This window comes from Zerene cesonia, chromosome 17 (genome assembly GCF_012273895.1).
Source record: "Zerene cesonia ecotype Mississippi chromosome 17, Zerene_cesonia_1.1, whole genome shotgun sequence".
In the NCBI taxonomy this organism is placed as follows: domain Eukaryota; kingdom Metazoa; phylum Arthropoda; class Insecta; order Lepidoptera; family Pieridae; genus Zerene; species Zerene cesonia.
In genome coordinates this window covers 5,964,747-5,987,523 of record NC_052118.1, presented here as the reverse complement: position 1 = coordinate 5,987,523, position 22,777 = coordinate 5,964,747, and the positions used below count along the sequence as shown (strand labels likewise).

At 31.6% G+C, this 22,777-nt stretch overlaps 1 protein-coding gene across 1 annotated transcript in view; it reads left to right on the top strand.

Moving 5' to 3' along the window:
* The first annotated feature begins 11,211 nt into the window (after positions 1-11,211).
* LOC119833389 (carbonic anhydrase-related protein 10) overlaps positions 11,212-22,777 on the top strand; it is a 28,429-nt gene continuing 16,863 nt past the window's right edge. Inside the window, exons 1-2 of the mRNA XM_038357377.1 lie at positions 11,212-11,399; positions 16,390-16,595. Coding sequence (XP_038213305.1) covers positions 16,532-16,595 — 64 coding nt within the window. The 5' untranslated portion in view covers positions 11,212-11,399; positions 16,390-16,531. The remainder of the gene's footprint in view (positions 11,400-16,389; positions 16,596-22,777) is intronic.

Genomic DNA, 22,777 nt, shown 5'->3' with positions numbered 1-22,777 from the left:
TTACAATTTTGGTGTACTTAGGTTTTAAATTTATTATTCCTAAAACAATAAATGGATGAATACTATAACTTAGTATCCATCCATCCCCTAACCGTAAGATTTCCTTAGTAAACAATTATTTTATTTTACTTATCTAATATTTTCATTCAACACCTGTTACATATTACTTATATATAGCATACATAGATTTAACAAATAACATAAATGTGACACATAATTATAGGGTAAAACAACGTCAAGTTTAAAATATTATTATATGTATACCTTACAGACATATGTAAATATTCACAGATTTCGTGACAATTAGCATAAAATATATCTAAACCATTGGCATGCTCATTGATCAGCTTACCCAATCTACAACGGAAGTTTGTGAACCAAGTACAGTCTTACGCAGAGGAGAAACCAAAGGCGTTATTAGTTAATGAGGATGCAATTACGTCTTAGTTATTCTTTTGGTGGCTGCGATCCTTTTCTACCTTTTAAATTTAAATCCTAGGGTCGAGTTCACCTCAAACAAAGTTTTCATTAGAGCGGGGCATAAGTTTGCGGTGTATATGTGCGAGGGAACGTTTGGCACGACGCTGATAACACAACAAACAACTTGTTACAAACGTATTTAGTTTTAGTTATTGCTTTGAGTTCGACGGTTAAATTCATTGGTCTAATAATGAAGAGGGTTGCTGGCGAAGTAATTAAGCTCGCCTTTGTATTGTAATTAAAATTTGGAACTATTCTGTGAACATAGAGATGTGTTTACTAATTATAATTATTTATAGTCCTGATTTTTATCAAAAATTCATTCTGGGAACTGACAAAATTATGAGAAAATGCTGTTAACAGCAACTATCATTTAGGTAAATGGTTTTGTTTTCTTTTCCCAAGATCTAAGGAATATTTTTATTGTTTATATTGTATCATGTAAAGGCAAGTTTTTTTTTGTCATTGAATAAAAAGAAATATTGTTTTGCTAAACACAGTGTCACCAAGCATTCGTTGCAAACAAATTGATAAATTTTAATATTGAGAAAATAGTGTTAAAAAATTTAAAAAATTAAAAAAGTTTATTTGTATTACTGTATCTTCATTTTTTGTAAGGCTTAGTCAAAGTGATACAAGATTAAATTACGTGCGGGAGCGTGGACGCGCTGTCCGGTTTTCAAGCAAAATTTTATTTTTTCCTACATTCGTTTGCTGGATGTCAAACAGATCTGTAAACTGACGGCGAATTGGGAATTTGCGTTCGGAATTTGCGTTCGCTAAAAGGTATGCTGATATCTCGTATTTATTATAACCATTGGCTTTATTTCACGCTGAACTAATCATTGATATAATTTCATCGACTAATAATTAATGCGTAGATCGCAATAATGCTTATCATTTGATGGTTTAGATATACTTATAGTTCTATTTTATAATAAAATAAAAGATATTCTGTTAAGTAGCAAACAGTTTAGTTGCATCATCGATGTTTTCAAGCAACTTTAACAAATATAATGAAAACTATAAGCTTAGAATGAAAATCAGCAACTGACTTCCCAACATCTACTCTTAAGCATACCTTTACCGTGTTGGGAATGTACCTACAAATCTCATCAACAAATGAAAGTTAGTTTTAACTTGATAGCATAACAAAAGAACTATCTACATTACTCATTCAGAAAAAAGCACTTTTTTGTTAATAATATATCCTCCATGCCCATCGAAAATTTATTCATAATAATAACATTTTTGTTATTAGAGGTGAGGTTAGTGCAATCCCCCAGACTTCACAGGTGTGTATGTATACTTACTCTTTTGTCCGTTACACGATGCTAGGTAAAGGGACAGGAAAGGGAAGCGGTTTATCTGAACTCCGGAACTCAGGAAGACGTGGCCTCTCCCGCCCGCGGCCTACTATACTCCTTGGGATTCACATTAGGAACGAATCGCAATTGTGTTTAAAATACATGATCATGTTTATTTTTGTTCAATATTTTGTACTGTTTCTCAATTATAACCTTTACCGAAATTGCATATCAACAAAAAAAAGAAAATACGAATTGGAACGATCTTCGTATTTGGAAATGTCGATAAAAACTGATTAATAACTTGGTTTTTATTATGCACACATTTAAAATTTCTATACTGTACTTTAAAATGCATTTGCTTGGTAATAAATTTAAATGTTGGCTGTATAGGATAAATAAAACATTTCGGCTGTTCAAGTAGAAGAGAGGTCAGTTAAGGTAAAACGTTACGGTAATCTGGGACAATTTATCTAGTATGTTTTTACTCCTGTTGCTTTGTATGGGACTTTTATTTAAACGACGAATTTAAATGTGAATGTTATTTAGCTATTCAACCATGTTTTGTTGTTGTACGGACGATAAACTTTAAAACTTTAACGAGAAGCAAGACATTTTAATAAGCATCCGGGCAGTATAATTAGTGTTAAAGTGATTACAATTATAAAGTGATTAGTATCCAAGCAATTTTATTACCGCGATAAACCAATAATTTCTATTGTTTGTGTGTGTGTAGTGGTTGGGAGTTTTATGGTTTCCAATTTATAAACTGGCCTGGATTAGTAAAAGAACCCAGCAGCTAGAAGGTGCACGTAAATGTCTGCGTACAAGAAATACGAGAAAAGCTAATGACGTTATTTCCTTACACTCAGCCGCACTGCAGTCCAAATATAATTTCCAAAGGTGTTCGCTAACTATAGGTAACACATAAATTCAAACTGCGATAGTAATAGCCTACTGCTACTCCGCTATGATTTAAGGTTTGAGCGAGCTGAAAATGCAGACGATAACCGACGATAACCGAGCGATTTCCTATGAATTTATTTTTCGTATTAAAGAAAATTTTTATTTAAATGGTAAGATGTTGTAAAATTCTCTGTTACATTCATAATATCTTATTATTGAATTTTCTATTCTACATTTGCAAACACTGTGGTCTTAGAAATCTATAGAATATTAAATGTTTTTGTGTTTTCTATGGGCTCTATTCGTGTAAGACTCATCAACAATACATTTGGATTATTTAATGTCTATAGAATATTGTATAAATTTACATATTTAATACTATCGCGATTTATCAAGATTTTTCTTTGTCAAACAAGAAAAAGTTGAACAAAATACTTATAGTTAGTTGTCTATTTTTAGGTGTAATAAAAAACAGTTGAACTAAGAGATTTAAACAGCAATAAATGTAACAATGCAAATTGGAGAATGCAGTCTAATCGAATTTTATTAGAGCAGTAAATACATAAGAACGCAGCATCTTGGAAGGCTGAAACAAATTACGCTCGTCCTTAATACATTGCTTCGTATGGGCGTAAGCCGTAAGTGGTATTTTGTTCGGCTAGCAAATACTCCGTGAAATTAACTGCGCCGAGCCTGGACCATTTCGGACACTACACTTTGTTTAGCTGTGGAGTTCTTTCCCTAATATGTGATAGTAATTCATTTAAATTTTTATAATAATAACTGTGATATTTTATATTGTTTGATTAAATTTTACTACCGTTTGCGTGATGTGGATAATATAAGATTTAGAGCCGATTGAAACAAACTAATGATAAGCATCATTAGAGTCCGAGTCTACATTTTCATTAAAAATAACACAAATTTTTTCGTTATTGTAGTATAAGTAAGTCATAATTAACAATTCTTTCGGTATCAGTATCAGACATTTATGGACAAAGTTCATTGGCATGGAGTTAGACCATGTGAAAAACGAGCAGCGCAATAATTTAAACCTCTCAGGAGCTGACCCGTCCACGGCTTTAATTAACTTTTCAACCAGTTATTTTCCAACGGGAAATTTACGATAAATCCAAATAGTTCTTAGAAATATAATTTTATCTTAGGAAAATTTTCGAGAATGTCGATCTTAGAAAATTAAGACGTTATTTTTATAGATGTTAGTAGTAGTAGACAAAACTAAAATAACTTACAGTCTTTTTATTATTTTGTGTTAAAAACGAATATATGGAATAGAATTTGATCTTTGATATGAATTGTACTATCACAAAATATTATTCAAATTTATTTTAATGAGTCTCTTGCATTATATAGATGTTTTATAACCGTAAATAAATTTCCCAGGGCCTATGACAAAATTTTTGTAGGAGACTCATGTGATCTGCTATATTTCACAAACCTCGTAAGATTCTAGTGGACTACAGCGAAAAATGGGTATTCATAACAAAAATGTCTGTAATATTGCACCTGCCCTACACTTGACATGGGACGACTTCACATGAATCACGGTGACGGCGCGAGTAAATTCCTGCCACTTGAATAAATAATCACGTCGCAAAGATTTTGTACAACAAATTCACATTGAATTTTTTGTTTTTAACTTACATTATGTATATTATACACGCTTCTACATTATGTTATGGAAAACATAATTAATTAATGGACAACATAATCAACATCAATATAGAAATTGATGTAATATAATGGTAATCATTATATTACATCAATTTCTATATTGATAATTTTTCTAGACTATAATTTGAAGCAGAAGTTTTATATATTAGACTTGGAGCGGTGGTGGCTCAGTGGTTAGGACTACGGATTCCAATAAAAAAAGCCGTGGCTTCGAGACCGGTCGTGCGTGCAATAGATAAATTGATTCTTCAATTTATCTGCACATTATCTCTATCACCATGACATGCGATATCTGCCAACCCGCAATTGGCCAGAATAGCCAGACAGAAGGACGGACAGACAGACCAACAGATTGACTACGTAATTTTACCTTTTGGGTTTGGAAGCGTACAAATAACCTAACCCATTACGTATAATAAATACTATATTCGTCACACCATTTGTAAATAATTGCAAAGGAATATTAATTAATATTTCATTTCTTACTCATAGTTTATTGTCATATTTTTATTAAATTAGAATACCCTCAATAGAATTTGTCGAACAAGAAGAGCGTTGTACCTTTTATTCGAAAAAGTAAAAACCATAATAATACATTCCAATAAGAGACAAATATTTAATAAAATACTATGTTTTGATTGGACTATAGCTAATAACACTTTAGTGGTCTACAAGATTGAAACTTTTGGTTTTCACAGAGCGTGTCATGGGCTATGTATGCGGCATAATTTAGGCGTTCATTCGGCATACACTCTCATCCAAAATCACCTGAAGTATTTGACCTTCTGAAATAGACGTGGCAAAATCTAGAGATATGTAGTCAGAGAGCAGTATATGTAAATAAGTTCCCATAACTCACATTTTTCTGTTTATTACTTGCGTTTAATACGTTCTTTTCATAAAAAGTGACACATATTGTTCACATAATATTATAACTAAAATCTAAATTGAATTTTTTTTTTTGATAAAAGGGTGTCACGTAATATGCAGTTTTGCAATTTCACCGTTCACAATTTAACTTAAATATTAATTTTACTGATTACTGCAGGTTTGCAATTACTGTTTCACATAATATAAATTAACTCGTGTTTTAGTTGGCAAAGTTTTACGTTGAGCAGAGACCTTTTGGCCCAGACATTGTTATATATTATGTGTGAGCACGCAACAATGCTATAAAGCCTTGCAGTGTGTATTTAGATGGAAAATTATATCTTATTGGCTTCAGACTTTAATTTCTACTGATTTTTGCGATCACAAATATCGTTATAATTGCGATATGCTTTTGATTGTTATAAAAAAATTAACAATAGTTGGCTTTACAATAATTATATTAATCACAAAGCTATTTTAGAGAATAATACATTGACTTACATGCGCGATAATGTAAACAAAAGTTTATATTAAATTATGTTACAAAAAGTTGACACAATAAACTTCCACGTCTGTTTGAAGATAATTGTTACGTACCTTACACTTTTATCGGTCACAAAAATATAAATATTATTTTGCTTTGCTAGAAATAGTAACAATATTCGAAACAAGTGCATTGTTTTATTTCACAGAACACTAAAAGCGCCTGTTGTCGCTGAATGCAACGGAAGTGTGTTCGAATGACTCGGCGCCCTCCCGGGAGCTCCAGCGTTCCTCTGCACGATGTTTATATCAGTTTAAGAGGGAACTCCACCGATCGCAACGTTTCCTGTGAAGAATAAAAGAGTTTTCGAGAAATGCGGCCACTTTGAATAAATGTCACATATTCAGACGTTTTGTTGAAGCCGACAAGCGGAGATGTCAACTTGTGTGTGCAAAATTTTTCAAATTCACTTACTATTTATTCATGACAACGGTGCATCGTTAGATTTGTTGTATAGTCCTTGCATTTACCTGCTACTTTTCAGCATGTTCGTTTTACATACTAATAATAATTTATTTAAAAAATAACATGGTCTGAAAATATCACTAGATGCCATAAGAACGCACATTCGAATTTTAAAATAGATAAAATATGTATCTATGAACGGTAATTGCGGAAACTGTGATCGATTATATCTTATGGTGATTGCAGACTGAACATATACAATCTGATTCTTTTTGTATCCGTCTCACACGCCTGTCACAATAATAATAATTGTTAGAAGCTTAGAAATTTTCCATCATTATTTCTCAAATGTATACAAGCGTTCATGTCACATCAACGAGTTATTTTTAAAAGGCTGAGCCGTATCTAGTTTGAGTGAAACGAAGCCCTTTGATGTACGACTTTCAATAGCTATTGTTGTGATCGCGATCTCACTTTAGAAAACTAAAAAAGAACCAAATTGTTTGCAGTAATCGTTTTTAGAGTATTTGCTTATTAATTTTAATGATCTATCCAAAATATTGCTGAGAATGCCTCTCAAGTATAAGGGTCCTTATTAAAAAGGTCCAAAGCGTACGAGGCCGAGGGTCGCCACTCAAGTTAATACGCCATGAACCTCCTTTAACTGAGAACGAAGATAAACTGACTTGTTCATATTTTGTTAACAACTTATTGGTATTGTGGATTGTTATGGGTAAAATTATAAGGAGGTTATCATTATTAGGAATATATTTACCAAACATATATTTTTTTGACTTTGTAATTACTTCATTTGTTAGATAACTTATGCATAAACGTTTTTATAATGATTTTGGGAAAAACAGAGAAAGATATTATAAACAGAAATAATTAGTAGTTACCTACATTTTCAATGTGTTTCAGGTTTTGTATTAATCTACTGTTGCTGTTCCTTATTATATTATGTCTATAGATTTTTCGGAAAATGCACACCATTTTGTTGTAACATATTATTATAGTGACAGTATAAAATACTTACCCCAAATAGTATTAATTACTACTTCTTTGTTTTTTTTTTAATAGAAGAGCGCTTGACCACGATCTCGCTTGATGGGAAGGTGAGATGTTGTCTAAGATGCGCGATCCATCTTACTTCGAATCGAAGAGTGAACAATGAACAACCTTCTATGGTACCTTTTTACTCTTCTGTTGAAGACCTCCAGTTTGTACGCATAGGGAAACACAGACTCGGGAAGCATGATCCAATTCCTTGCGATTCGAATAAATAAAGCTGTGTAATGCTAAATAAATTCTCGAAAGTATATCCGATAGAAGACCGACAGACTAGCGACTCTGCGGTGATGACCGAGGCTCCATCTCTTGCCTACGAGAGCATCGTCATTTATGAGCTTCTTGGCACTGACCTCAAGCATCTCCAGCTGGTATTTAGCAAAACCAATAAAAGTGTTCTAAAACAAATAACGTATACCTATAAACTTATGAATAAACTTGTCACATAATAAATAACAAATATTGATAGAAAGAGCAAGTAAATATTAAGTCATTTATTCTAAACAGAAGTATCGCACGTTACCGTTTTGACGTCAGCCATTGACTGCATACTTATGACTTCTGAATGATCGGCTCCTTTTGTACGGCGGCTTTTGTTATTCTACATAAATCGTCTGTATCATTTCTCAAAAAGTCGACTTACAAATAAATAGCTTTTTTATACTTTTCGTAAATTGTTTGCCGCTTTTCGTTTTTTATGTAATACAAACGGTTCGCCCCGGCTTCGCCCAAGGTTCGTATATAGCCTATATCTATGCACGTATTACCTATAGAAATAGGAATACGCGATTTACAAAAAAGATACTAATTGTACCACTAAAAATGTAAATCACTATTAAATTACTATGTTGCTTGAAAAATTATTTGACAAAAAATCCTTTTGATTTGGATTTTTTTGTATTTAAGAATGCTTTTTAATCATTAATAGACGTTTAGCTATACATAGGACATAGGACATACTCTTCAAAAAAATAAATCATATCTAACAAAATGTTAAATATCCATTTGGACCACAGTCACAGTAATTAAGTTCGGATTGCTTCAATATCTGTGACACATTTATCTGATCGTTATGTTGTGAATATTCTGGTATGTTACATTCTACCAAATTATGTGCATAAAATTCGGCCTTGTAAAACAGTTAAATCTACTTGTTATTAATTATAATTATGGTTCTATCAACCGCATTCTGTAAATAAATAATTAATCAACATTTTTATGATTTATTGATTTTACGTACTGGTATTAGGGATTGATAGAGAATTTATATAACGTACTAACCAGATATGATTTAATTGTACAAATGTCGGTCAAAATTTTTTCAAAAGAACAACCATTGATTCCATCGAAACTTCCCATAAAACATATTGTTTACACTTTGTTTGCAAACATTTTAAGAGCTGTCAGTCTGCTGATAAACAATCTTGGAAAGTTAAATCATTTAATTACGTTCATCAAATGGTTGAGAACATTTCAGGAAATTAAAATACTTCAAACATACACATTTTAATACTGCATATGTTGTAAGACAATAAATTTACTTTCATTAATAAGTTTATAGCATTTAGCAAGCTTAAGTTATGTTGCCTAAAAACTAGAATAATTTCGAGCAGAAATACGAGGTTATTAAATAACACGCTTATCAAACTAATATAAATAGCAGTGCTACATTTCATTACGAGAAAATTGTTTAGTAAACATGTCTAGTTTCGTCTACGTAAGCTGTACCTTTTCGGTCAGATTACTGCGACACGAAAATGTATGGGTGTCTGCATTTGCACTAGAGCCGAATTAGAAATTCAAAGTAGTGTTGCTAGACACGCAGGTTCCTAAGGTAGGATTCTGTTTGTGGGATAACAACTATGCGAAGTGTAAGCAGTGTCATAATGTCAAACGTGTTCGCCACTTTGTGGGTCCACCTAAACGAAATTGCTCGGGATAGCTGGATAATAATAAACGAATAAAGTTATTATTCGTGCAGAGATTAAAAACTGAGAGTATTTAGTTTTTAATTACTTTAGCGTTTCATGAAAAACAATACTAACGTTAGGAGGTGCTTCAAATAAATTAAAAGGCTTTAAAATTATAAAATGAGGCTTGGAATGGAATGCAGTTGATACTCAGTATAATGTATGTATTTAATATGCGACATTTAAAGTATTCAAAAATGTCATCTTCTTTGAATCTCAAGAGCGATTTGATCTAAGTGGCAGCAGCTTGTTCCCTCCAAATACTTTACGTTCTCGCTCGTTCATAAAAAAGACAATCTCCCTTATTGCTGCAATCTGTTACACATGTTCCGCACACGGTTATGTCTACAGCAGCCCTCATAAACGACAAAGTAAACCATAATATATTGCGCAAATTTAGGGTCAAACGCTGGAGTCATAAATTGCTCCTGTTATATACTTAAAGTACTTAATGTAACTTTATGGTTAGGTCTTGTCTGATATAGTGTTAACTAACGCTGGATGATATATCGCAAAAGTTCTTAAAAAGTTATTGGAATTTGTGTTAAACATCCGGAATTGAAACAGGCATAATAATGTAACGTCGTCGAGTCACGTTAATGAAACAAGCAAAAGTGAAATCTGAGGAAATTAACAAGTCTATAAAAACAAGTATATGAAGTCTATACGCATATGGATACTTTCTTTAATGGACTTGAACTGCTTATACTTGGAATCAAAGTATATTTATGTATATGTACTCTTAATAGTACATTTTATAATATACATTCATTACATACATGATATATATGTACTCACGTAACACATTTTATTAACTCCACGTCGGCTCAAGTCTTCGAATGTTTGAAATTTTATGTTAAACTTCCCATACAATTGATTAAGTTTAAGAATCACATGGGAATTTTATGAATAAAATATTTTAATGTAAATAAAATAATGTTATTTCCCATGAATTTATAACACAAGTCAAGAATTATGTTATGATCTAGCTCTTAAATCAGAATCATTTCAACGTACTCTTTACCCTAGTATATTTTACATTTATTAAAAAAAAATCATTTATTGAACAAATCATATATCACATAAAAATTATGCGAGCTTTTAATATATAAGCATAATTGCTTAAAGCTATACTGTTACTATACTATACTGTATTTTGCTATACAGTATATTTTGCGCAATTAGTCGTAGGTAGAACGAAGTATGACGTTGCGATGCATTTTAGAAATACACGTTTAACTTTTGAAAGTCTGAAACATAGCTCTTCTTTTATTCATTTTCTGACATGTGGCGTCTCTCCGTTGTGTACAAGCTTTCTTCTCTAACAAAATAAACAACATTTTGCTTTGACTCAGATTCTTTGAGAGTCAACTTCACATGTTTTATGTATGAGTATGCAGTTTATCTATGACTTTTTTATTTTATTGACATCGAACAACATTCAACTTGTAATTTACAACGTTTCGGTATGTTATTGAATTTTCACCTGGGCTATCGTGATTTCTTATAGCATATCTTAACGCGTTTTAAGATCATCCCCACTACCAAATTTGGTAGGCCGTTCCCTTTGTTACTTAAAACTATATTCATCCCTTTCTGTCTGGGAAAATTTTTCAGTTAAACTCAGAGTCACAAACTATGTCCAACGTTCGTCATCCTTAAATTACAACCTAAAGCTCAGAGGAAAAGCGTACGAAATTCAATGGCGCTAAAGTTACCTTAGTCCTTTTCAGAGCTGCAACAGCTAGCCTTTTAACGTCTCTAAAATTTAAACGACTTAAGAAAACTTATGTGTCACGAAAAAAGAGACTTTAATTTATCTCCGTAAGGTCTATTTCAGCTTTTATATATTCCGACACCTATGCTATATTTCTCTCAGGCAGTACTTGAAAAAGTTGAAAGATAGACCAGTCAGGACGTTTTGACTATGGGGTTCTATGAAACATGCCTTCAGTCGCTACGCGCGCGTCTAACTAGCAACACCGGTTTTGACATATCACGAAAATGGCGGGAACTTTACGATAACGTTCGAGCTTTGGAAGTTACGAGCGTAGATTTCAAAACTTAATATTTTATTATATTATATGTTAAGTCGTGTTACTTGTATGTTATATAGAAGAGAATACCAATGTTAAAGAGTTGTTAATAAAATATGTAAGTATCCGCTCATAATATGTAAACAATAATGTTGCTTTTTTTTATTCGTACAAAGTTAGAGCGTTTGCATGCAGAAATAAACTTTTGTAAAACATGTTGTCCTAAACATGCGGATTTGAGTATTCGTGCGAATGTAAGTAACCGACTTTAGAAAATGGTATATGTTCAATGGAAAAATCCATTCGATAGGTACATAATTATAACAGATTTATATATTTAATTATATAATTTCATAAGTAAAAGTACTATTTAAAAATTTTGAATCACATTCTAGTTTCAAATTCTAGAAACTATTGAATAGAAAAGGATTATTGAAAATAAATATTTCTATTTTAAAGTAATTAAAACTTGCATTAAAATTTATAATATACATTTTAATTTAAGTAAGTATATAACACATTTTTAGAACACAATAATTTCATGTAAAATTGTAAATTGCAAGATACATATAAACTTTGATATAATAGTATTAAAAATGCAAGATTACTTACATCGATAAATACCGACGATTAAATTAAAAATATTGCATTTATATCTTTAAATATCTAAAACCTAAACAAAATTTTGTTAAGTCTCCCCGTGACCACGCTCGCTGTAAAGTGTTCGAAACGGGTCGGGTTAATAATATAATGAATAAATCGCGTTTAAAATCCGTTAAAGTTTTTAATTTCTAAAAATTTGTATTAATCAAAAATAGCTCGCACTAAACTTGCGACGGCGATTTAGGCCTTAACGATACAAAATATGAAATAAGTTTAAAGTTAACAGACCGACAAATTGTCTCTATTATTTTATGCAGGAATTCGCTTTATAAGATACTCGATAAAACATTCATCATCATTAGCCAATACATGTTTCCATTGCTGGGAGACAAGCCTGATGAGAGGATTGGCAGATGTCGCATGTCGTCGAACTTTTGATTCTTTTGATTCTTGGACACTCCGGTTTCCTCATAGATATCGTGCTGATAATAAAATTTCTGAAAATTTATTAAAAGGGGTAAAAAAATAACACAGAATATAATAGAAAAAAGGCAAATGTCAGTGTAAAAAAAAGTTAAAAGCCAAATAAGTAGATCGTAATATCCTTACTTTTTTTATAAATGCGGAAGTAGCCTCTGTCTGTCTATACAACAGTCTATGTTTTGCTTAAAACAAGTGGGTGAAGCCGCGGGCGGAAAGCTAGACCATAAATGCAATCGTATCACAAATTAGGTATTTCATCTCATGTAATGCTGGAGCTCCACATAAAATAGCACGGCTTTCATTGAATATAAATATATTAAAATAAATATATCAAAAATAGTTTACAAAATAGAAGTACTATTTTTTTATTAATTTGTCTTGTATTGTATGTTTGTTTTCAACCGACTCAAAAAAATGGAGATTATCAATTCGACTGCACTTTTAATTTGTTTGTATGGGTAGAAACAAAAAGTACATAGTAATATGTACTTTTTGTTGCTACCCATAACTTTTTACGCCTTCCACGCGGTTCCATTTAAATTTGGCCAAGTTCAAATAATTTAAAGGTTGCTTAATTTATTGCTAAAGTAATAATGTTGATTAAAGTACTTGAAATTGTTGAGTGGTTTTTACTACTACGGCAAAGGCAAAGGATAATAGACAATTGAAGCTTAAGTAGTGCGAGCATCAAAATACATTATATCATTCAATACATCATGTATTATATAAATTTAAGACAATGAATATTAGAAGAAAATAAAAAACACATAGTCTCTTTATAGAACACGTATCAAACTTCTTTATAAACCAAAGGGAATTATAAATTCCCTACATAAGGCTTCGATTTGACGGACCAAAAAACCCTGAACCGCGGCTTTCATATCCATTATTACCCTCAACTTCTTGTTATAAAGATATTTCATAAGCCAAGGAAAAACAGATCACTTGGCGTTAGATGATGGTAGATATGGTGGGTGTTTGGCTAAGGAGCCAAGTCTGCAATTTTAGTAAAAGGATACCACCATTACGATTCAATTGACAGTTCAATACAATCCAATTATAATTGCATCAAAATTTTTATTCCCAAAAACTAAATTGTAGTTATTCTAGCATAATACATGAATTGTAATGGTTGATGATTGAATTCTTAGAGTTTCCAAAAAAAAAACATTTATGATGTAGTTGCGATTCGATTGGGTTGGATTAAGTTGCGATGGAACATCATTAATCATAAATATTTAGCAGATTACTAAAGCTGTGAAACCATTCTGACATGAGCCAATTAAGACACGATTGAAGCATTTTTAATTTAAAAGACTCGGGAACCTCAAAAACTCAATTTTTGTATGACTGCCATTCAAACTGCAGGCTTGTATGTCTTTGTGAAACAATATTTTAGCTTGCAATTTGCTGGTTTTCTTCTTGAATATCCTTCCTCACTCTTTTCACATATTTTCTTTGTTGTAAATGCCCCCAAAAAGCAGCTCTTTTTTTAAAACTAGGATTATTACAATCATAATTATTGTGTCAATATGGCATCTTCGACTATTTTCACGCTTTCTTCCATATAGCGGGAGGAGAAATTTCCAATGTTTCAACTAAATCATCAATTACACGTTTGGTTTTTTCATTCATTTTTTTTAAACAGAGCTTGATCTCTTATTTCAGTCTCCTGCATTGTGGTGGTAGATAGAAGATAGTCTTCCTTAGTTCTGTATTGAAATGAACGTCTGTATTGGAAATCGTGTCTTAGTCATTATATTTTTTGTAGGTATCTATAATACATAGATAATTAATAAAAATAAGTTTTAAATTTTTATTAGCATTGGAAAGCTTTTGGTTATCCAAATTAATTATTATTAATGCGTAATAAATTGAGATACGATACCCATTTCTATCTTCAAAATCACATATTTCATTTACGTCTAATTTATATAATTGACGGTTTACTTATGCATAAAAGTTATTTACATTAAGGTTCTCATGATTTTCAAACATAATTACTGCTCTGAGCTGATGAAGAAACTGATGAATTGAGTTCATCACAAAAGACAGGACAGATACTTACACAATTTTTTTTAATATTCAAATTGTATGTCCCATTTTTAATATTCAATACGAATTTTATCCAGGGATCCTTAGTATACTGAAAATTCTCAAACAAGTAAGTAGGTAAGCATTAGGATTGCTTACCAAACAATTTACAAATACGATAACGATATCCTTCATTTCATTTGTTTTTTACAATTTCATACTAAAATGAAATTCCAAAATGGACCACGGTAACATCTGGTACCTAGGCTGCAACAAAATTAATCAAATGCTATCATAATTTAAATAGGCTTTGCAGAATCCCCTATGAAAATAATATTCGGGTAAATGAAAATTCCGATGCATTTGAAATCGCGAGCGCCGCGCTGAGGATTTAATTCCCTTGACTGTTGCGAATCGGCGCATGTTTTTTCATTAAAACGCATTCAATACGACGACGACGTGGCTTTGAAAAAGGGGACCTTTTCAAAAATTTTTTCCTGACATTCCACTCTGCACCGCTCCCAATCTATTCAACTCTTTTAAAATAACGTTATTGACATTTTTTGTTATTATATCTGCGGCATTTATTACGCTTTTTGGCTGCAATTACTGGAAAATGAAAGTAATATGTCTTATTATAGTTGTTATAATAATATTGTTGATGCGTTCTACCTTATTTATTAAAGAATATTCCTCAATATCTACTATAACAGTGGTTTCCATGTCAATTCAGGTTACAATATTCTAATTTTAAGAAAAATACCGCCCATTATTAAAATAGCATAATAAGAATAACAATTGAATGATGAAATCCATCCAAATCACAAATTTATCCCGTACAATCCCAACGTCCTAAACCTTTTCTTCTCTTTATTACGGTTTTATTATAGAGATTCTTGGGGGACAGGGTGCGGTGTTGTGGTATTCCTACCGTCGCGTTGACACTCTCTAGTCCCATTAGTACACCGTGACGCAGGGTTAACGACCCGTTCGCGTGATACCACACTACTTTGAGCTTATTTATACAATAAAGCGTACCTAGAGCTCGACGTTCAAGTGTTACACACGCCGCGACCTATCAAATTTCCATTATCAAGACTTGCGGCTGAGATATGGCAACATTAGTATAATCTTACTGTTGTTCTTTGCGTAGATTAAATTCCTAGTGCTATTTACGGTATTCGGGAATCATGACTGTTTTGTTTAATTTATAGACTAACTTTTCACAATTAGCAAGGGTAATAAGTAGAAAACATGACGTTATATTTTAATTTAATGTATTTTCTACATTATTCTTTTAATGTGACAAGATTTTGTGAAAGCACACTGTGTCGGTTTTTCTGGTAAGTTTTTTTATACTTTTTCTATCATTAATGTCTGTACATATAAATCAGACATTATAAATAGAAAATCGTTTAAAGACTTCTACATGTTTAAAATAATCAGATAATATAAATACAATTTTGCAAGTCATCAAACTGGATGAACTATTCAAACAAGCCCACAGTCTACTAGTTAGATGGCATGAAGTTGAACTCATATTTTTTGACAGTTCTTTGAAAATGCGTGATGCATTCATTTGTTTTGGAGAGCCAAAAAAAAACCTCAGCTACAACAGCTTTCTGTGGCATTATTACTAATAGGAAACATAAAAACAAAATAGAAACACTTGACTTTTAAATAAATCCATGTACCTAAAACCAATTCAGAACAAAATTAAACAGCAAATGGAAAAGTAGTCTATACCATAAAATATCAATAATGATTAATTATTATTATTAATAAGTATATTGATAGATCCGAGTTAATCGAGGAAACTTGCAATTGGATGTTACGTATTCAAATTCTAATACCTACTAGAATCGTTTGTTCTTAAATAAACTTGTTGAAAAAGTAATTCGATATTTAAACTCAATATTTAGTTTATATTGAGGCCAAATATTATAATAGAGATAATAATCTTAATAAAGCAATTTTCTTTGTTTCAGGAAAGAAAAGTATAATGAGCCACGAGAGCATTTTAACATTAAGTATTAATGTTGCAAAGACACAAAATGAATGAGGACGAGTATTTGACGATAGAATCATAAAGGATTTCAGATGTCGTGGCCGAGAGACGTTGTTTAGACAATGCCCGGCCTGGTTGGAGTCGCTACAGCGTCCGCATTTCTCCAGATATTACTATCATTTGCTGGTAAGTTTGTCTAAATATTATGTTACGTTACATAGTGACAAAATAATATAAAAGTACTCCTACGACTAAATTTGAAACATTAAAACATTTAAAAGTTTACTGAATGCTTTCATATCTGAACTGAATGAGCCGACGGTTTTAATAGACCAGGAACATTAAATGCAGTTAGGGTAGTTGAGACTCAATAAGCAGCAAAAAACGCTAGATCATTTCATCCCGTGTTAATAACAATTACATTCAGTTTCATTCAAGACTGTCCATAATAGTTACACCTTTAGACAAAGGTAACAGGCGAGGTATGAAGACAGTCAGAGGGAGGCCGGAAGCAGCTGTGTCGCTCGCGTGCTGTTTACCAATTTATCACTAAGCTGATTATATATAGGCTGGTTCTTCAGACGTATTTTATCACCTTGTTTGTGCTCTTTCTTTTGTTTACTACTGTTTTATTAACACAGCCTAAATCATACTTTTGGACTGTAAAACTTATTTTATGTTAAAAAAATAATAACTTACTATAGTAATCCACATTTAGTTGTTGAATTAAAATTAATAAAAGTAAGAAAAAGGGCAACAGATTGGAAATATTGTATTTATCTCCCTAAGCATCTATCAAATAAAAATGCATCCTCTGAGAAACGCAACCCCAATGTAACATTTCTATGGACTATATTTATAAACATAGAAGTAGCGACGCTCGAGTGTACTGCTCGCTCCATGTGGCTTTTGTTTTACAATCTGAGTGTACTGCTATCAAATAAATAAAAAAGTGATCCTATAACACGACAAATATCTTTTTCGTTATTTTTACAAGAACAACAACATTTTTTTTGTTCCTACTTGAAGGAGGAGGAATTGATTATAATTCTTTGTTTAATATGTTAATGGACTATTTTTCTTTTTTATTAAATTTGAAGATAGTACTGACGTGACAAACCTATACGTCCGGTTCCAGTTGAGTTATGCATTGGATTATATGCTGAACGCCTAGCGAAATTTCGTAAGTTCTCGATTAGTTTTGAAGGTAGAGAAGATACGTTACTTTATCATTATTATTGCATATATTTAAAAATATTTATATATGCAATAATAATATTTTTTTTCTCTTTTTCTCTTTTCTTTAATTCTTGGGATCAATTCGCATATGCAAATCATATGCGAATTGTCATCAATTTATTAATATTTTGATTTTAATTATGAAAATGGTGTCCTATTTAAACTGTAACGCTTGAAGTGTAAATTGATGTCTTTATATATTTAATTTTATATTTCTAATTAATAAAGTAGGCGTTGACGTGAGGAGTTTCGACAGTAAAATGTTTTAATTATTCTGAATTTACCTATGTTAGCATATTAGCTTATTGTTGCCTATTGAAATAGACGTCCAAAAATAAATTATTGGTATAACCCTGCTTCATTACACCAAATAAACCTTAGAAATAACATGTTTCGTTCTTTGCCAAAATGTTGTCTGTTAGAGATTTATTTTAGCCATAAGGTCGTTTTTAGGCACTATATTTAAGCTCATTCATTATAAATCTTGTATGTTTGTATACATAATGAATTTAACTAAATAATAAAATAAAATAGTATTGTATTTCTATAAGGATATTCAAATGAAATCAATATATTCAAAGAAACAATATAATATTTTTGTAAAATATGACTTTCAATTCTGTGAAATTTAATTAAAATTATTAAAATAATATGTTCGTCTGTATTAACATCATAGAAACATCGGATTAATTTTTATTCCGCGCTTACACGATTCATAAAGTAAAACAGACACGGGATGAACATCTGGCAAATTAAAATAAAGCCATGAATGAATGGACGTGCAGTGTCGTACATAAATATGAAATATAAAATGCATAAAAGTCACAAAAGGCGCACCGCAAATTGTGTTTTCAGTACTGTTTTGGAGCGCAGGTGGCGGGCCTGGTCTTAAGCTGGAACGGACGCCGCCAAATCCGTACACGACTTTAATTTAACTTTGCTTCACTGAATATCGTTCTTGCACTAAAATTTCTAATTTACCGCAGTCGTCTTGTCACACCCGAATAAATTAGTTTGCGAATACTAGTCCGACAACATTATCATTTCGTCTAACTATAAATACAGAAGTTAAATTGAAACATATACCGACGGAAGTTGAACAGCATTTTGTTGTATAAATTGGAATTATACAATGTAATAACGATACTGCAAAGTTCCTATTTTCCGTAAAATGAAACACATTTTCAATATTTATACGAAAAAAGTAAAGCAGCGAGCAAAAATACTTACCCACATTCTCATGTTAACTACAACTACGCTAATAAACGTTCAAGATAAACATTTTGTTCAGCTCTGGGACATTTATTGGTACAATAGAAGGAAATTCCATTAGGGATGATCGCTATTATAGATATTTGGGGAGTACAAATGCAATAGTGTAGAATTTGCATAGGTAGGAGTTCAGACGCGCCACGCCGGTACGATACGGTTTGAATACGTAACTTCACTACATCGATGCGGTCGCGAGAATACTGTTTCATAAGCGACAACCCATATTTTTGCTGTGCTTTTGATATTGAGAACAGGGAACCATTTTACGAGTATTCCACTTGTAATATACCAAATTGCAGTAAGGAAAGTTCGTAATATAGAGATTTAATAATGTTTTCTATTGATTTTGTTTTGCCCTTTTATTATTTAAATCTTATTTTCTTCGATTTTAAATTGAAATGTCGATATAAGTCAAGAAATATATCAATAATTTGTACTTTACATTGTGATAAATTTATCTGGAATCGAGTTGAATTTGTTCGCACCAATGAAGCTTTTGTTGGGCCGGCGTCAAGTGCGACGCGATCGGCGCAGGCTTTCACATGCCACGTAAAGAAAGATCAATGCACCGTGAAATTGCCTATTTTCCACGTGAATTTTATTTATTTATTTCATACATCGATGACATTTCCACTCGTTCCATAACTGCAGCTCACCGCATCGGAAAATAATACATCGATACTGAAAGTGCGCATTTGAATCTTTTTTTATCACATACTGTTCAAAGTCAGCTGATGTAACGCTTAATTAAATTACTCTTGAATCTTGAACATTAATGAACTTGCTCTATGAATTAAAAATGCAAATAGTTGAGTGCGATATGTCTCAAATGCATCCTGTTTTAATTCATCGTAAATATTCGTAATGGACAGTATTTCGTAGGCATTAGAGATCGTATTCGAATGGTTAAATTTCAGAGATATATCATTTACTTCACTGAGACCCATCTGAAACTGATTCATTTCCGATGCACGGTTGAAGCTCTTTGTGGAGTTCGTCGGCTGTGAATTGCTCACGTTTTCAACATTTGATTGAGACATCAATACCTATAAAATATTGTTGCATATCGTTACGATGCGTTTGTGCCCAGGCTATTTATGACTATTTGAAATATGGAAGAGGGTTGGAATCAGATTTTCACATCAAACATATTTCATATACCGTTGAGCATTTAAGTCGTACTGGAGTTCCGTTCACCGAGAGTTAAGACTGCAAAACAGACGCTGACTGGCGTCTCCCCGGCGAGCTCTTCCTCCATCACGTAGCAATCGCGTCTGCAAAATGCAACAATGCATAAGAATTCAATCTTATGTTTGTTTCAAAGATGCATAAAGATGCAATATTAAATTTCGTTGTGGCGAGACATCAAAGGAATTTAAGTAACTCTATATCTACTTTTGTTAAATATATAAACGGGTTAAGTTGTCAAGCTTCTATTTTTTGTTCTCTAGCTAGCAAGATTGCGAAGCAAACCCGATAAAATTTCCGGGATTTGTAATTAATATCAATCAATAAAATTGTTTGTATTAAGGTTTATTAGGTAGTAGATTGAGTTATCATGAGTTATGTTATTAAAGCACATTTACTAGTAAGTAGTTCGGTAGTTTGCTTATTACATGAACATTACTACAGTAATGCTATTTTTTTTTCTTTTTTCGTATTAACGAAACCAAAGAAGAAGAGAAATTTCAAACCTTTTTTTCAAACCAGTATTACATGTCACTTCGAATACAAAATCATGAAATAATAGGATTTCATACAAATTTAGTTCTCTGTTTTGCCAAAACTACTCTCGCTTCAATGAATCCCATAAAACTATACGAATTGCCGCAGGTGTCGTTCCCGACTGTAAGGTTGCTCTAAGCTGCACTGAGCTGTATCATCCTGTATTCACTAAATGTAGGCCGCTAAGCTTTCAGTTAACCCCAAGCACTAATGAAGTTTAAAATTATTATTATATAATACCTTTAATTCGCTGCTTTAAATAACCAGTAATAATAATTTTTATACGACAATAATCAAGACAGGTGAATGATTCCTCAGACACTTACAAAGTTTATCTTCATTTATATATATAGAGTTTAGTAAAACGTATTTTCATAGACATCTAAAGGTGTTGCTTCAAGCATGTAATACAAATATTAATTGCAAATGTCTTAAATATTTTCCACAAAAAGAACACATTAAAAGTGAAAAGCAAATTCCTAAAGCAAACGAATAAAAAAAAAATACTTTCACAAGCCACACATCGCCAATTATTATGTTTCGCAGTATTTCCATAACATCGAAAGTTATCAAGTAGCATTAAAAGATTAAAACTCGATAGTTCACTCAAGTTGTATCGAATCGAAACTCGAAACGATCTCTCGAGTCAACTACGATATATATTTGCAATGCAGGCGGCGCGTCCGTGGCGAACTTCGCCTGGCGAATGCAAAAATTTAAATTAAAAACATAAATCAGGCGTGTATCGAGTAAGTTTCGAGACCGGTATACATTTCAACTGCACGCTTCGAAACATATACTTGTTGGCTTATCGATTTTTTATTCGAATATCTCTGTTTTAATAAACCAAACTTAATATTAAAATACCGAAACTCAATAAGTCTTAATTTAATTTAACTGTTCGGCGAACAAGGTTATTACATTCATTAATTTGAAATCATAATAATCTAACATCCGTTAGGTGAGAATATCTTGTTAAAATAAAAGATACTTAACAGATAATTACGGCAGAGGAATTTTGTTTGGGTATTTTTGAATTAATTGCTCTGAAACATAAGTATAATAATCTTATAATCTTAATTAAGAGAACTTCACGACGCTCAAATTAGAAATTTTAATCTCTCGAAATCCGTTCGTCGTGAGGTGATGCTGCTTATGAATTTTGTATATTTACACTTTTGCAACGAAAAATTTTGTGTTCTGATTTTCTTTGAAACGTATAAATTATACAAGTAGTAATATCCTAGAGATAATATTTTAATATAAAGAGCTTCTCTGGGACTCAGTCATAATATTAATAGCATATTAAATTCAAGTTATTAAAAGTTTTCTAAGAGACTTTAGTTAAATATGTTTAGTCTTATCATTTATCAATTTGTGACTATTAATATGTGTAATATTTAGACTAGAACTGGCTTTTATATAGAATTAAAAAAAAACATTTTTCTTGTGTTCTTACACAACTGCAACGTTATTGTTAGGGAGGAATTTTGCAACACCAAAAAGCGTTTTTACCATAAAATGTTAACACTCTTTATCAGGTGCTCATTGCAAAAACCTTTATGGAAAAGAGATAAATGAATTTCGCGTTTTTTTAATTAATCAACAATTTATTATATAAAGGTTTTTAAGCCAAAATATTCCAATCATTGGATAACGAGATGATTGCAATAATTAATTTGCCTCTTCAATGAAAAGGAAATCGTTTTGAATTATTTTAAAACTGCACTTATTTTCAGTATGTATACACCGTATTAAAACTGATATAAGAAGAAGCACTTCGCTTCGCTTGATATCCGTTGCGTTGAAATAATTGGAAATAACTTCGTAACTTGTATTTATTATCTCAATTTGTCGTACCAAATACTATACGTAGTATAGCCCGTATAATGAAATTATGTATTGACAATAAACAAAAAGTAACTCCCCTACATCAGTACACTATGCAGTATTGTTGGTGAACTTAATTTATTCTATCTCTTACTTTTCTATTGTTACATCTTTAATAATACTGTTGTAATGTTTACAATACAACAATCTTTGCTTCCTATATATGTAACTACCTAGTCTTGCCATAAATATTGTAATAAAGAAAAAAGAAAATTGTTAACTGCAAATAACATTTATTACTT